This window comes from Hermetia illucens, chromosome 6 (assembly GCF_905115235.1).
Source record: "Hermetia illucens chromosome 6, iHerIll2.2.curated.20191125, whole genome shotgun sequence".
Classification (NCBI taxonomy): Eukaryota; Metazoa; Arthropoda; class Insecta; order Diptera; family Stratiomyidae; genus Hermetia; species Hermetia illucens.
Window position 1 is genome coordinate 98,632,612 of NC_051854.1, and position 13,888 is coordinate 98,646,499.

Sequence of the window (13,888 nt, forward strand, 5' to 3'; positions counted from 1 at the left end):
GCAAATTACATGGCTAAACTACCAAAGACACCTCTTTTGGAATTTCTCCACGGTGGAAGCAATGCCATATCAATTGCCAATGTTCCTACTATGGACCTACTCACAGTGTGTTCTATATTGATTTATATATCAATTATCACGAAGTGGCGTTTATTGTCTTTGGTTGTCGGTTAGCATTCGGAACCATGGAGCGTGACATGGCAAATCACGCTTCGGTAGACTTTGGATTTAAGACGTCAATCGCATAGGATGCTAGATGTGGTTTATAATTAGAAATCTTTCCTACCTAAGCAAAAGTAATGTTAAATTATGAGAGTAGACCCATTTATTCAAAATTTACAAGATCATCAAGAACGCCTTCTTGTAACAAGACTGGTAGCACCTCTTTCACATACGAAATATATTTAGGTGAACTGTAAAATGGCTTCATCAGATTTGAGTTTGTAAATAGAGTCTCTACGTCTTCCTTTTTTTGATCTTTATCTTCACCAAGGGCTACTGTAAACGTTGCCAGCAAAAATAAATCTGGAATTAGAGGAAAAGGAAACCATGGCTGAATAAAGAAATGAATAAATAATACGAAACCGAATCTGATTAACTTACTTTTAGTTAGTCAGAATTTAGGTTTCGTCTTTTTTCTCAACCTTTGACAAAACATTATTAAAAGGAATAAACTTACCCAAACTTCGATAAGACTTCAAATCTTTCTGGAGTAGTTCAAATGTAGGTAATGGTCCATCGTAATCAGACTTCTTCAGGACATCGATGAATGTATCGAAATAATGTTTACAAGCTTTCGGTCGCATGCTAGGTGGGATACTAGCTGATAAATAAACAATATCATAGGCTGGCGAACCACAGTGCCATACTTGGAAATCAACCTAAATATGTATCAATATTAAGATGATACCAGTAATTGTCAAATTTGATTTTACCAGTACGACTTCTGAAACATCGTTTCCATTTTTCCCTTTGAACATCATGTTTTTGAGATGATAGTCACCATGATTGAGTACTTCATAAGAACCAGGTTCGTTGACTAACTGCTTGCATTTTCGCCCTAATTTATCAAGAGGTATTTTGGCCAGTTTTTCTGAAGCTTCCTCAAAACCAGGCAATGTTTCCACTAACTCTTTAAAAAACGAAAATTGATTTCCAAACATAGTTAACATGTCATCTTCGGGCATGTTAAAAAGACCTCCTTTTTGATTGAGACTTTTGGGACCCTGAAAATTCAATCTTCTTTTTTTCATCTTTTCATAAACACAAATTCAAACACTGCTTACCTCTGCTACTAGCTTGAATGTAGCTGCATGGTATTGTCCTAGTTTGGAGAAAATTACCTCAACATCATTTTCGTTTGGAATTATCCTTGGGAGCATAAAGTATCCGAGCTCTTTCAAGTCTTCAAAAACTATAACCTTGTGTGGTTCCATTGACTGGTAAATCATTCTACGGGATATGACTATTGAATATCCATACAAACTATTATTTAAGATACTTGCTTTGCTGCTAACATGTCATTGTAGCCTGCATTTATCAAAATTTTGGAGCATTCACTCAAAACTTTTGAATACATAAAGATTTCAGTGTTGAAAATGGCTTCGCCCCATTTATCCATCATTTCCTTTTTATATCCTTCAATGACTGGCATAGTTTTAATGATTATGGAGCATTCTTTATTCAAATGTTCTTGTGTTGAAAACTGGATCTTTGCGCGGAACATAATGCTGGCAAAGTGATCGCCAATCGCTGACGCTGGAGAGATTTGGAAGTCGTAGATCTGGAGAATGAAAAGTAAAGATTGAATTGATTGATGTATGGTTGTTGAGTAATACCAGGTGAGGCAAAGTTCATTTGCGCTACAATTTGCCGTCAGTTTTTCTAAACCCAAGGAGTCTGAACTCCTTCAAATTTTTTTGTTGCACGTAGTATATATATAATAGCTCCGCCGTAGCCTGTCCTAAACCATGGTTGAGAAAGGGAGAAGGAGCGATAGCTGTAGCCTGAATGGTTGAGTTACATCTAAACATGTCAAGTGAGTATGGTGTCACGAATTACATAACCAGACTTGTAACACAGTTCTGTGAACTCTGGCACGTTTTGAACTACCTATCACCGAGGCTACCTCCGGATAGGTTTTTTTTGCGATAGGCCGACAACTCATCCATGTGAAAACTACTCCATGTTAAGAAACCTGGGACATTTGCTTCGGATTTGACGGATAAATGATGACGACCAAGCAAACTTCTAATGGACTATTCTTTGTACGCTCCCTGAACAAACCAGGGGCCATCAAGACCTCTCAGGTCGTCCTTCCCGTGATGTCGATATCGTCAGCATAGGCCAGTAGTTGGGTGGACTTAAAGAGGATCGTACCCTTCGCATTTACCTCAGCATCACGGACCACTTTCTCCAGGACCAGATTAAATAGGACGCATGATAGGGCATCCCCTTGTCATAGACCGTTGTTGATGTTGAATGGTCTCAAGGGTGGTCCTGCTCGCACATTGGTCAGGGTCAGCCTAGTCAGTCTTATCAATTTCGTTCGGAATACCGAATTATCTCATGGCCGTGTACAGTTTTACCCTGGATATGCTGTCATAGGCGGCGTTAAAGTCGATGAAAAGATGGTGCAACTGATGTCCATACCCCAACAGTTTTTCCATCGCTTACCGTTGAAAATCTGATCTGTTGCTGATTTGACTGGAGTGAAGCCTGTTTGGTATGGGCCAATGATGTTCTGGGCTAATGTGGCTATCCAGCCTAGCAAGATAGAGGAGAATATCTTTTAGATGGTACTCAGCAATGTGATATCTGCCAGTCGTCAGGCATTGATTCGCTGTCCCACACCTTGAGCATAAGTTGACGAACTACTTGGTGTAGTTCGTCGCCTCCACATTTAACCAATTCGGCTGTGATTTCATCGGCTCCTGGGAACTTATGGCTTTTAAGCTGGTGGATTGCACGGACTGTTTCTTCTACACTTGGTGGTGGCAGTATTTGTCCGTCGTCTTCAGTTGGCGGGACCTACAACTCACCGATATTTTGGTTATTCAGTAGTTCATCAAAATACTCAACCCATCGCTCCAATATGCCCATTCTGTCGCAAATCAGATTTCCCTGCAGGATGAGCATCGAAGTGTATAAGGCCTTGACTTGTTGGTAAAATTTGGTGCCGGATGTGGTTGTTCCCTGTACTTTTGGAGTTTACAAACCTGTTGATTCTCCCAGGCTTCCTTCTTCCGTCTGTGAACTCGCTTCTCCGCTCGAAGGAGTTCGTGATAGGTCTCCGCGCGTGCCCGCGTCCTTTGAGAATGCATCATTATTATTATATTATCGCATTAGTTCACCATTTATACCCGCTTCTGTACAACCACCCAATTTTCACTTGCGCCATCCGAAAATGATTAATAAAGAAAGTTTGGATTTTTTTCAGCGGAAATAGATTCTTGAATTTAGGGGAAAGCGACCAATTGTTAGGTTTTTTTTTTGTTTAAAATAAGTAAAAAGAATTATTTGAAATGTTTGAATGATATACCGCCCATGTCGCAAAGTCGGAGACATAATTGGTAAAATGAACATCCATTCTGGTCAATCGTGAGAGTAAATTTCTCCCATTCAAGCTGAACTCTATTGGTGTATCCAATTGACACGCGCGTGCATAACACTGTACTTGCTAATAGGGGGGAATACAGAATGGTCTTTTTGAACACAGCAAAATTTGAAAATCCTATCATTATTAGTTATAGCGGTTCAAAGTTTTTTACTTCGTGTAAATATATACATATGTGTGTGCATGTGTGTATGTGTGGTGGGGGAGAAGCTATAGTTTCTGAGCACTCAGACAATGTTGGCCCATTGTATTCGCCACCCCATTTAACGTAAATATATGTACTGCATCCTAGGACATCAATTGTACCTACATTGAATTTACTTCGCGGGCTGGCATTGTTTTTGTTTTCCTCCGCCTTACTTCCTTCTTCAGCACGTTCAATGTCTCCGTCGCGTAAACCTCTACATCTTCTGGCTGCTTTGCTATAACAACTAAAGCCAGGTTATCGGGAAAGCCTACAATCGTGATCACTTCTAGGATGGGAAGCACAATTACTCCATTATACATGACATTCCACAGCAAACGACTGAGTATTGAGCCTTGTGGTACTCCCGCTGAGACGATGTATTCTTTGGGACCCTCTTTGTGATAGCTTTCATTTCATCCGCGGGAGGTGGAATTTCGCCGGAAGTTACACTTCTGAGAACTGCGATGAAGTTATCTTGTTTGAAGATTGAGGGAGTCCTTCGTCCGCATCCATTGGGTGACGGATTAGATCAATTGTGAAAAAGGGGGGGGCATTATGGCTGACCATACACCATTTCTGCTCCAGGTCTCCCTTCCAAGCTGTGCCTAGTAGTACGACTGGCAGGGTTTCTGCCCAGCGGCTATTGTGACATGTTATTGTTGTTTTGAGCTGCTGCGCAAACGGTTAATCATGCAGTTAGCCGCCGGATGATATGCTCAAGTTCTGATGTGGGTTTCACCGGCAGGTTGCTGACCTCTTGAAACAACCTTGATTCAAACTGTCTTTCTTGATCTGTGGTGATCCATAGTGGTATACCGAACCTGGAGGTCCATGGGTCAAAGAACGCTCTGCCAACTCTGATGGCTTGTTGATCGGGATTTGTGCTACTTCCGGCCAACGGTCTATCATGGTCAGGCAGTAGTTGATCTTACCATTATGTCCCACTAGGCTAACCTTGCTTAACAGAATGATTAACACCATTCACTGGTAACCCATACACAACAGTTTGAAAAAATGACTAGACGAATCCTTTAAGTAGAAATTACTATAATTTGAACAATTTTTCCTGGCAAATGAAACCCTATCTCCACCTGCACGTGGTGATCGGTGGGAGTTCTTTATTAATGAAAAATTGCAGACGTAGAAGGATGAAAGCGACAAATTGTAGCAACTGGTACTCCGGTTTAGTTAGGGATGAAAACCCAACACGGAAAACTGACGTTACAAAGCCACGAAAGGAGCCTCGGACAGGAATGAGTTTACAACGATGAATTCGGCAACCAAAACAGAATAACGATTTGTGCATTTTCTCATGAAACGTGCGCTACCTGTACAGACCGAATGTTGCTCAGCAGCTAGAAGATACTCTATATCAATCAAGGGGGTTGATGTAGCAGCATTGCAAGAGATGTGTTGGACAGGGACCAGTTTCGTAGAGAAGAGCTACTACACCATATATTATAACGGCTATCGACCACGTGTTGACTGAACGTCATCACTTCTCAGGTTTGTCAGAACATATAGTGGGGCAATGTAGACTCGCATCACTATCTCATTGGCTCGACGATGAATGTTTGTTAACAACGGAAAGGAAGAATGTTGCATACCGGGCTACACTCTGCCTATAATGAACTCCGTCGAGTGGAAAAGCGACTTCCCAGGCAGAAAAAGGAAGCCTGGGAGAACCAACAAGTCAGTGAACTTGTGAAGTACAGGGAGCAACCGCATCAGGCGCGGAAGTTTTACCAACAAGTCAGCAGCCTTATACATCTCGATGCTCATCCTGCCGAGATAAAGAGGAAAATCTGATTTTCGACAGAATGTGTATATTGGAGCAATGGGTTGAGTATTTTAATGGAGCGATGGCGTAGGTCAGGACGCCAGACAGCTTTTAAGGATATCCAATCGGTAAAGCTCGGCGCAAAACTGGAATGTCTGCAGTTCCTTACTAAGGCAGGTCTAGACCGGATACCGGTTGTTGCGCCGTTGATAATGATGATAAGTTGTTAATGAAAGTTGGAATTCCACTAAACTGGGAGAACCATGCTTTATATTATACCCTATATTATAGAAGAATTTTATGATTGTAGGATTAACTTAAGGGCCTTGCCCTTCTCTTGTATACATATGATAGACCATTTTGTTGAAAAAAATTACATTTTCGAAATTCAAGGTAGGACCATGTCACTCACTGTATGCGTGGGCGTTCACAGTTCCCACCTTTACCACCACTTGAGTTTAATCGGTATTACCATTTCTGAGGAAAATGCATGTGATAGACAAACAGATAAAAAACGATTTTTATAGCCATTTCTTCTTATTTTCCTTTAGCCATTGTCCCTGTCACAAGCGGGGTCGGCTCGTCGTGATTGGTTTCGCCATTTGGCTTTATCGAATGCCTAATCTGGGTGCAATCTCGAGGCTTTTAAATCCTCATCCAGCGTATCAAGCCACCCTAGTTTCGACCTGTCTTTTGGTCGTTTACCATCGACTTGAATTCTCGTTAACACGATTTGCGTGACCATACCATCGAAGACGCTTCTTTCGCAACTTTTCCACGATCGGTGCAACCCCGTAACGATCGCGGATATCCTCATTTCGGATGTGATCAAAACGTGCGATGCCACCTGTACAACGTAGCATCTTCGTCTCCATTACCGCAAGACGCCGTTCATTGTCTTTTATAGTCGGTCAATACCCAGAACCATAGAGGGTGGCAGGACGAGGGCGACATTCCGGTAAATTTTCGATTTGAGACGTTCGTTAATACGTGGATCACAAATAACACCAGTTGTGGAACGCCATTTCTTCCCGGTTGCATTAATGCGTGAAGCAATTTCATAACGCAGTTCTCCATTGGCTGATAGTGTTGACCCAAAGTATTTAAATCGCTTAGTTCTGGGCAGATCACTGCCGCTGACAGTATTTGTACCTGTTTCATGGGGATCGGTCGTCAAAAATTCAGTTTTGTTTAGATTTAATCTGAGACCGTGTTGCATGATCATTCCATTTTTGGACAAGTTGCTCGAGATCATTTTTGTTATTAGAGGCTAGGAAAACATCATCATCAACGGCGCAACAACCGGTATCCGGTCTAGGCCTGCCTTAATAAGGAACTCCAGACATCCCGGTTTTGCGGCGAGGTTCACCAATTCGATATCCCTAAAAGCTGTCTGGCGTCCTGGCCTACGCCATCGCTCCATCTTAGACAGAGTCTGCCTCGTCTTCTTTTTCTACCATTCATATTGCCTTTATAGACCTATCGGGTGGGATCATCTTCCTCCATACGGATTAAGTGACCCGCCCACCGTAACCTATTGCGCCGGATTTTATCCACAACCGGACGGTCATGGTATCGCTCATAGATTTCGTCATTGTGTAGGCTACGGAATCGTCCATCCTCATTTAGGGGGCCAAAAATTCTTCGGAGGAGGAAAACATCATCTGTATAAAGCAGTGAATACGGCTCTGGACTTTGGATATTCCGTGTGACGGTGTCCATAACAAGAACAAAAAGGAGTGGTGAGAGGGCGCTTCCTTGATGAACACCAACAGAGACACGAAGCGGTTTTGATACACTCGCCACACTTCGAACTTTACTTTTCGGATCGTACTAGAGCAGTTGAACCCAGCGCACGATTTCTTCTGGCACTAAGTGTTGTCGTAAAGCATACCAGATTAGTTCCTTTGGCACACGGTCAAACGCTTTCTCTAGATCCAGAAATGCAATGTAAAGAGGGCGATGCTTTTCGCGGTGTTTCTCCATGAGTAACCGCGCAGTGTGTATTGCGTCAGTAGTTCCGCAGTTTTTTACAAATCCGGCTTGATTCACGGTTATTTCAACGATTTCGCGAATACGGTTGTCAAGAATGCGTTCAAAAATCTTCATGGTATGGGAAAGTAACCGGATCGGACGGTAATTTGAACATTCTGCTGGACTACCTTTCTTTCTCCATATTGGAACAGTGGTACTTTCTTGCCAGCCAGATGGTGTTCTTCCTTTCTGAATAATCCGATTAAAGAATTCGCTGACATGAAAGTCCTGGGGGGTTTAACGTGAGTACCTGCCGTGAAGGTCCTCTTCGGACACGGATTGATTTTGGGACCACAATCAGAGCCCCGCCATGCAAGCACAGCGGTCCTGGTCTATACTGAGTGCAGGCTCAGCATTCATACCAGTGGATGCGAGGCCTATCTAACACCTCTGCCGCAACTAAGGAGTACGGCACCCGAGTTGTACAGCGCAACTCCACGCTCGACCTCCGAGGAGCTCTGCCCGCGATGTAGGCATAACCACAACCACCATGAAACTCCCACTAGGAGGCCAACCGCAAATAACTGGGTCGAGAACACATCCTCCAGGAATTCTCCTGGAGCATATGCTCTCAGAGGGCCATCCCGGTTCCCATGGTACCAGATAACCTCCGGTGAGGCTTCGTGGCAGAGCCACTTCAGATGAGTCCCTTGCAGACTCGGGTCTGATCGCCCTCCTTGAGTACGTGGGGACGGAACCCCCCAACGGGTTAACTGAAGAATTCACTGACAGGTGGAACTGCTCCAAATGTCGGCAATGATTGTGGAAGTGGAGGATGAACAAATTCTTCAGTTGAAATCTGCTCGAAGTATTCTCGTCATCTATCCGTTGCGGGTCGACGGTTGGTAAGCAAAGTGCCGTTCTTGTCATTAACGGAACAGAAGTGTTCGATATCCTGTGTACGTTCGTTACGGCTCTTGACAAGTCGATACAGATCTCTCTCGCCATCCCGAGTGTCCAGTTTATCGTAAAGATTTTTGTAATGGTTCGCTTGGGTGACAGCGACTGCTTTCTTTGCTTCCCGTTTGGCATTCTTATAAATTTGCCAATTAGCAGGCGTTTTCACGGACCTTCATTTCAACATCATCATTCCAAAGCCAAGTATCTCGGCGAGGGTTGCAGAGGCCGCGTTGTGGATCGTGTTTTTCATTTGGTTCCATGATTCTTCTACATTCGTAATGGTCGGTAGTCGTATGAGTGAGATCGTGTCTTCTTTCTGCTTACGAAATTACCACTATTTAATGCGCCGCGGGCTAGTGCGTTCCTCACGTTGTTTTATCGGTGGCTTAATTCGCAGGACGGCAATCAACGGCCGATGTTGAGGTGCGATGGTCTCATAGGGAACGACTTTGCAATCAGTGACAGTGGTAAAATGTTGGCGTCTTATGATAGTTGATTTGGGTTTTATTGTTCCCACTATAAAATGTAGGAAGATGAGACAATCGTTTGATGAACCATGTATTCATAAGTACAAGGTCATGGGTGTCCGCAAAATCGATTATACGCTCGCCACCCTCGTTACGTGCTCTGAACCCCTTTCCCCCATGGTTAGGAGGTCTGAAGGGAGGGGATGGTGGCGGTATGTGGGGTTAGTGTTATGGCTGCGTATGTGGGAGTAAAACTGGATGAGGTTGTTTTCATGGGCTTGACATTTGATGAGGAATTTGGTTAGTGAGGTAAGGAGGATCTGGTCTATGCGGGAGCACTTTACCTCGTCGTAGACAGCTTGGTTGGAGTGGATATTGGACTGGGAAAGGAAGAGGCGGAAGAACCTCCTTTCGCGTACCCGAAGGCGTTCCATTTGAGCTGAGGAGATGTCACACCATGCGACGAATCCATATGTAATTAAGGGACGGATTAGCTGCTTATAGCAGTAGAGTTTGACTTTGGGGAGGATGGCGGAGTCTTTCTTAAGGATGGGCCATAGGGTTTTTAGTCCTGTTAGGGTCTTTGAAATGATGGAATTTACCTGGGGTACGGGTGATAGGCGGGTATTGAGGGTTATTCCCAGGTATTTAGTGGATTGGACGCAGGGAATGGTGGAAGGTCCGATCTTGATAGTGAGGTTGCGGGTGCCGGCCAGCATCTTGCGGGTAAAGGTGGCTCTACCGCGGAAGACGATGGCTTCGCATTTGCAGGGGTTGAGTAGGAGTTTCCAGGATTGGAGGAATTTGTTGAGGGTTTGGATTGAGGTATTGATGCGGTTTTGGGCGGATTGTATTCTACGGGAAGAGGTGTAGAGGATCAAGTCGTCAGCGTATTGGATGGTTTTGACTGCTTGGGGGGAGTTGGTAGGGTGCTGGAGTGGGATATCGGCGGTGTATAGGGAGAAGAGGGTTGCTGACAGCACTGAGCCTTGGGGGATGCCTGCGGGTGGACTGTAAGGGTCTCACAGGGTATCGTGGATACGGACTAAGGATTGGCGATCAGACAGGTAGTTAAGGATGAGTTTGCATAATTGTGGGTGGAATTTGAAAGTGTAGGAGAGTTTGTAGGTGAGGCCGTCGTGCCAGACCGTGTCGAAGGCTTTCTGGATATCGAGGAGGCAAGCTGTGGTGGGGATGTTGTTGTTTAGTTGGGATAGGATGTCGGTTTTGAGGACTAGGAGGGCGTGTGAGGTGCCGTGGCCGCGCCTGTTGGCAAACTGGAAGGGGGGGATAATGGCGTGGTCGGTGATGTGTTGGAGCATGATATCGTGGATGACGTGTTCGAAAATTTTCGAGGTCACGTTGAGGAGGGAGATGGGGCGGCAGCTGCCCGGGGAAGCTGAAGGTTGGTCCTTTTTTAGGATTGGGACGATGTGGACTCGTTTCCATGGGGTGGGAAAGTGTGCAGAGAGGAGGCATTGATTGAAGAGTTGGGCGAGAAAGGGGCTTAGGGTTTTGGCGCATAATTTGAGGATGATGATGGGGATGTGGTCGGGTCCGGTAGATTTTTTATTATTTCGGGAGAGGATAATGGATTCAACTGTTTGGGGTGTGACGGCTTGTATTGGTAAGCAGTAGGGTGTTGTAGGTTCCGATGGTGGGATCGGGAATTGGGTGTGGATGGCTGGCGTGGTAGTGAGGTTGTGTATGTGTTGGCGCACCGCTGTTTCTGTGGGTGGGTCGGACAAATGTCGGGTGGTGTGGTGGGGGGCTAGAAAGCTGTTAGCAATCAGGTCGGCGTGGGCTTTGGGTGAGGTCTTGTGTGGGAGGACGCTGGCTGAGCGGGGTTTGGCTAGTCGGGGGCAGGTACCCCGGAGTTTATTGCATGTTTGCTGACTAAGCGAGATGTTCGCATGCTTTACCGCGTAGTGATCAGCGTATAGCGTCTGGATCTGAGATTGGATGCGTTGTGTGAGGGAGTGGATTTGTGACTTGAGGAAGTTAAATGGAGGAGCGTACCTGTGTCTGTGGAGTTGGCGTCGTAGGGTTGATTTTTGTTTGATGAGGTCTAGGATGTGTGGTGGTAGGGTGATTAGGCCCTGGTAGTTTAGTGGTCTGAGAGGGATGGTTTCGTCGCAAGCCTTTTGTGTGGATTCCGTGAGCTTTTCCACGGCTGAATCGATTTCGGTAGGAGACGAATTGGACGGAAGGCGGATGGTCGAGAGTTTGTCGGCTAGGTTGTAGTTGAGGCGTTGCCAGTTAGTGGCAGCGTAGTTGGGAAGGAATTTAGGCTGGGATTTGGGGGGGCGGTCGGTGATATTGAAGTGGAGAACCACTCCGTCATGGTCGCTCAAGCCGGGGATGGTGGGGAGGTCTTGGGGGGAGGTAGGCGTGCTGGGGTGTACGAGAAGGTGGTTGCTTACCAGGAAGAGGTCGATGAAGGAGTGGGTATTTTGCCTGTGGTAGGTGGGTTGGTGGGGAGGAGGGTGAGCTGTAGAGGGTGGGAGTGTTGTGAGTACCAGTTGGCTAACCTATTGCCATTGGCATTTATAGTGGTTTTATACCAGGTGTTATGCTTGGCATTTAGGTCGCCCCCTAGTACAAGGGAGAAACGCTTGTTTCGGCTGACTGGTAGGGCTTTGAGGTGTCGTGTAAGGTTGGAGATGTCAGCGGGATTGAGGGTTTGGTCGGGGCAGCAGAGGCTACCTAGGAATGTGATGGAGGAAGGTGTGGCGATGGAGACAACGGTTAGCTCCATGGATGGGGCAATAGTGTTTGGGATGTAGACCCGTTGGGCGTCTAGGGGATTTGCCACTAGTATGACTGTGCATCCGCCTGGGCGGTCAACACGGTCGGAGCGGAAGGTGGTATAGTTGGGGATGTGCAGCTTATGCCTTGGGTGCAGTTTGGATTCAGTGAGAAGGAGTAGGTTAGGTTTGTGGACGGACAAGAAATTAGTTAGTTCGTGACGTTTTTGTCGACTGACCACCGAATTTATGTTCAGTAATACCACTTTAGTGGACATTACTGGGGGAGACTTGGCAGAGGAAGGAGAGGAGAGCGAGTCTCTTCTCCATCGGCGAGGAAAGGGAGTTCTATGTGGGGAGGAATGAGGTGAGTTGGGAGGCTAGTTCGGTGGTGGAGGTGTTGAAGAGGGAGTGGATCTCGGAGTCGAGCTCAAAGGTGGGGACTGGGCGCGAGGCGTTCCTGGCCATCGCAGCGTAAGAGAGTGGTGGGGACGTAGGGTTGTACGGGGCGGGGACCTGAACGGGTTTTGGTTGGGGACCGGGTTTGGTTGGTCGAGCAGGGCTATCCTTTGTGGGGGGGGGGGATTGTTGTGTTTCGCGGGCGCGGGCTTGCACGAACATCTGTCTGTGGTGCGTACGCGGTGAAGAAGTGAATAGTGCGATCAGCTGATATAATGGTGAGCTTCATCAGCCGATTATCAAATCGTTCGACTTCTTTAATGGCATCACGGAAACCGTCTGAGATGGTAATGCCAACACCATATTGAGTGTGTGGGTTACCAAAATAGAGAAGTTTGTAGCCATTTTTTCCGCGTTCGCGTTCAATGTCACAGCTTTTGGCACCAGACCATCTTTCTTTCTTGCAGAGCGTAAATATCAATGCGCCTTTTCCGAAGGGCTCTTGCGAGTGCCTCGGTCTTTCCAGTTAGGGTACCAACATTTAGCGTGCAGACACTTATTTGTTTTGTTCGTTTTGTTCGGACTAACTTGCTTACGTCCTGACACCGTCCATGCGTCAAGAACCCTTGCCGACAGGACCGGAGCCCGTCCTGCCGCGTCGACTGGGGTGGACGCCCTAGCATTTCTCCGAGGCTTGTGAGTAAATCCGATTATCATGTTTTACACAAAACCTTATAAATGATTAGTTAGTAGCCATTCAGTAAATGCAACCATTAAATTCCTAAATACTTGCACCAATATAAAACAATATTATTTTAAAAGGAAATTCGTCATATCTTATGATAAGTTATAATTTGTGAAGACACGTTAAATTAAGCACGTATTGTTGTCGAGTGTAGATTCGATTGTCATGTCTATCACAAATCAGTAAATTACAGATCAAAGAACCTGTTGTTTAGCAGTAAGTCTTTTCGATACGACGATGGCGTCCATTTCATTTATGAATCGAACGTGCATGGTTCGGTAGTCCAACCGCTTTATTCATGCGGTTAGATAATCGCTAGTCACGGTCTGGCGGTTAGCCGCGGCACCCAACCGCGTCTGATGTTTAGTCGCGAACGCCAACCGCCAACCGCCAATAAACTCATTTTGGTGGAAATTGTGAAATACCGACAGTGAAGAAAAATCTTTCTAACAATAACAGTATAAGAAATGAATTTTATTAACATACCGTCACATTTGTGAATTCCCCATTGTACTCAAGAACTCCCTTCAGAAAATTCGAATTAACCCACTCTGGTGCTTCCAGTTCATCCGGATTGAAGCTCATTTTGTTAGAATCACTGCAAAATTGGACGAGGTTTATAACTCAACGATACAACCAGCACTGAAAACTCTTCTCGGCGGTAGAAAGAACGAAACTAATCATTACTAACAGTTGAGGCAACATGCTGTGTCTCTCCAAATTGTAGTTATGTAAAATTTAGATTAGGAGAATTGATACGGTAGCTTTTTATCGTTATCTTGAATCCGCCTTCTCGATTCATGTATAGGGTGGCGCAAAAATTTCTAAACCTCCACGTCGAAAAATTGAGTGAATGTACGGAAGAAAAATATCTTGGAAAATCCTGTGACTCTCTCTGATTTACCTGATTTTTAAGTAGAGAGATAATTAAATTTTAAATTATATTGGAAAAAACGTTATAGAAAATATGGCCTGAGCACTTTTTTATAAGCGCCAGGTGCTGCCTCCAAGTG

At 45.3% G+C, this 13,888-nt stretch overlaps 1 protein-coding gene across 1 annotated transcript; it reads right to left on the reverse strand.

Annotated features, from left to right (window-relative positions):
* Positions 1-307: 307 nt before the first annotated feature.
* On the reverse strand, positions 308-13,556 carry LOC119659707. Its single transcript, XM_038067960.1, has 6 exons — positions 13,362-13,556; positions 1,506-1,783; positions 1,287-1,452; positions 936-1,226; positions 680-881; positions 308-525 (listed from the first exon to the last, which is right to left on the reverse strand). Exons 1-6 carry the CDS (start codon positions 13,458-13,460, stop codon positions 326-328), a joined length of 1,236 nt encoding a protein of 411 aa, XP_037923888.1. The 5' UTR covers positions 13,461-13,556; the 3' UTR covers positions 308-325.
* Positions 13,557-13,888: the final 332 nt, after the last annotated feature.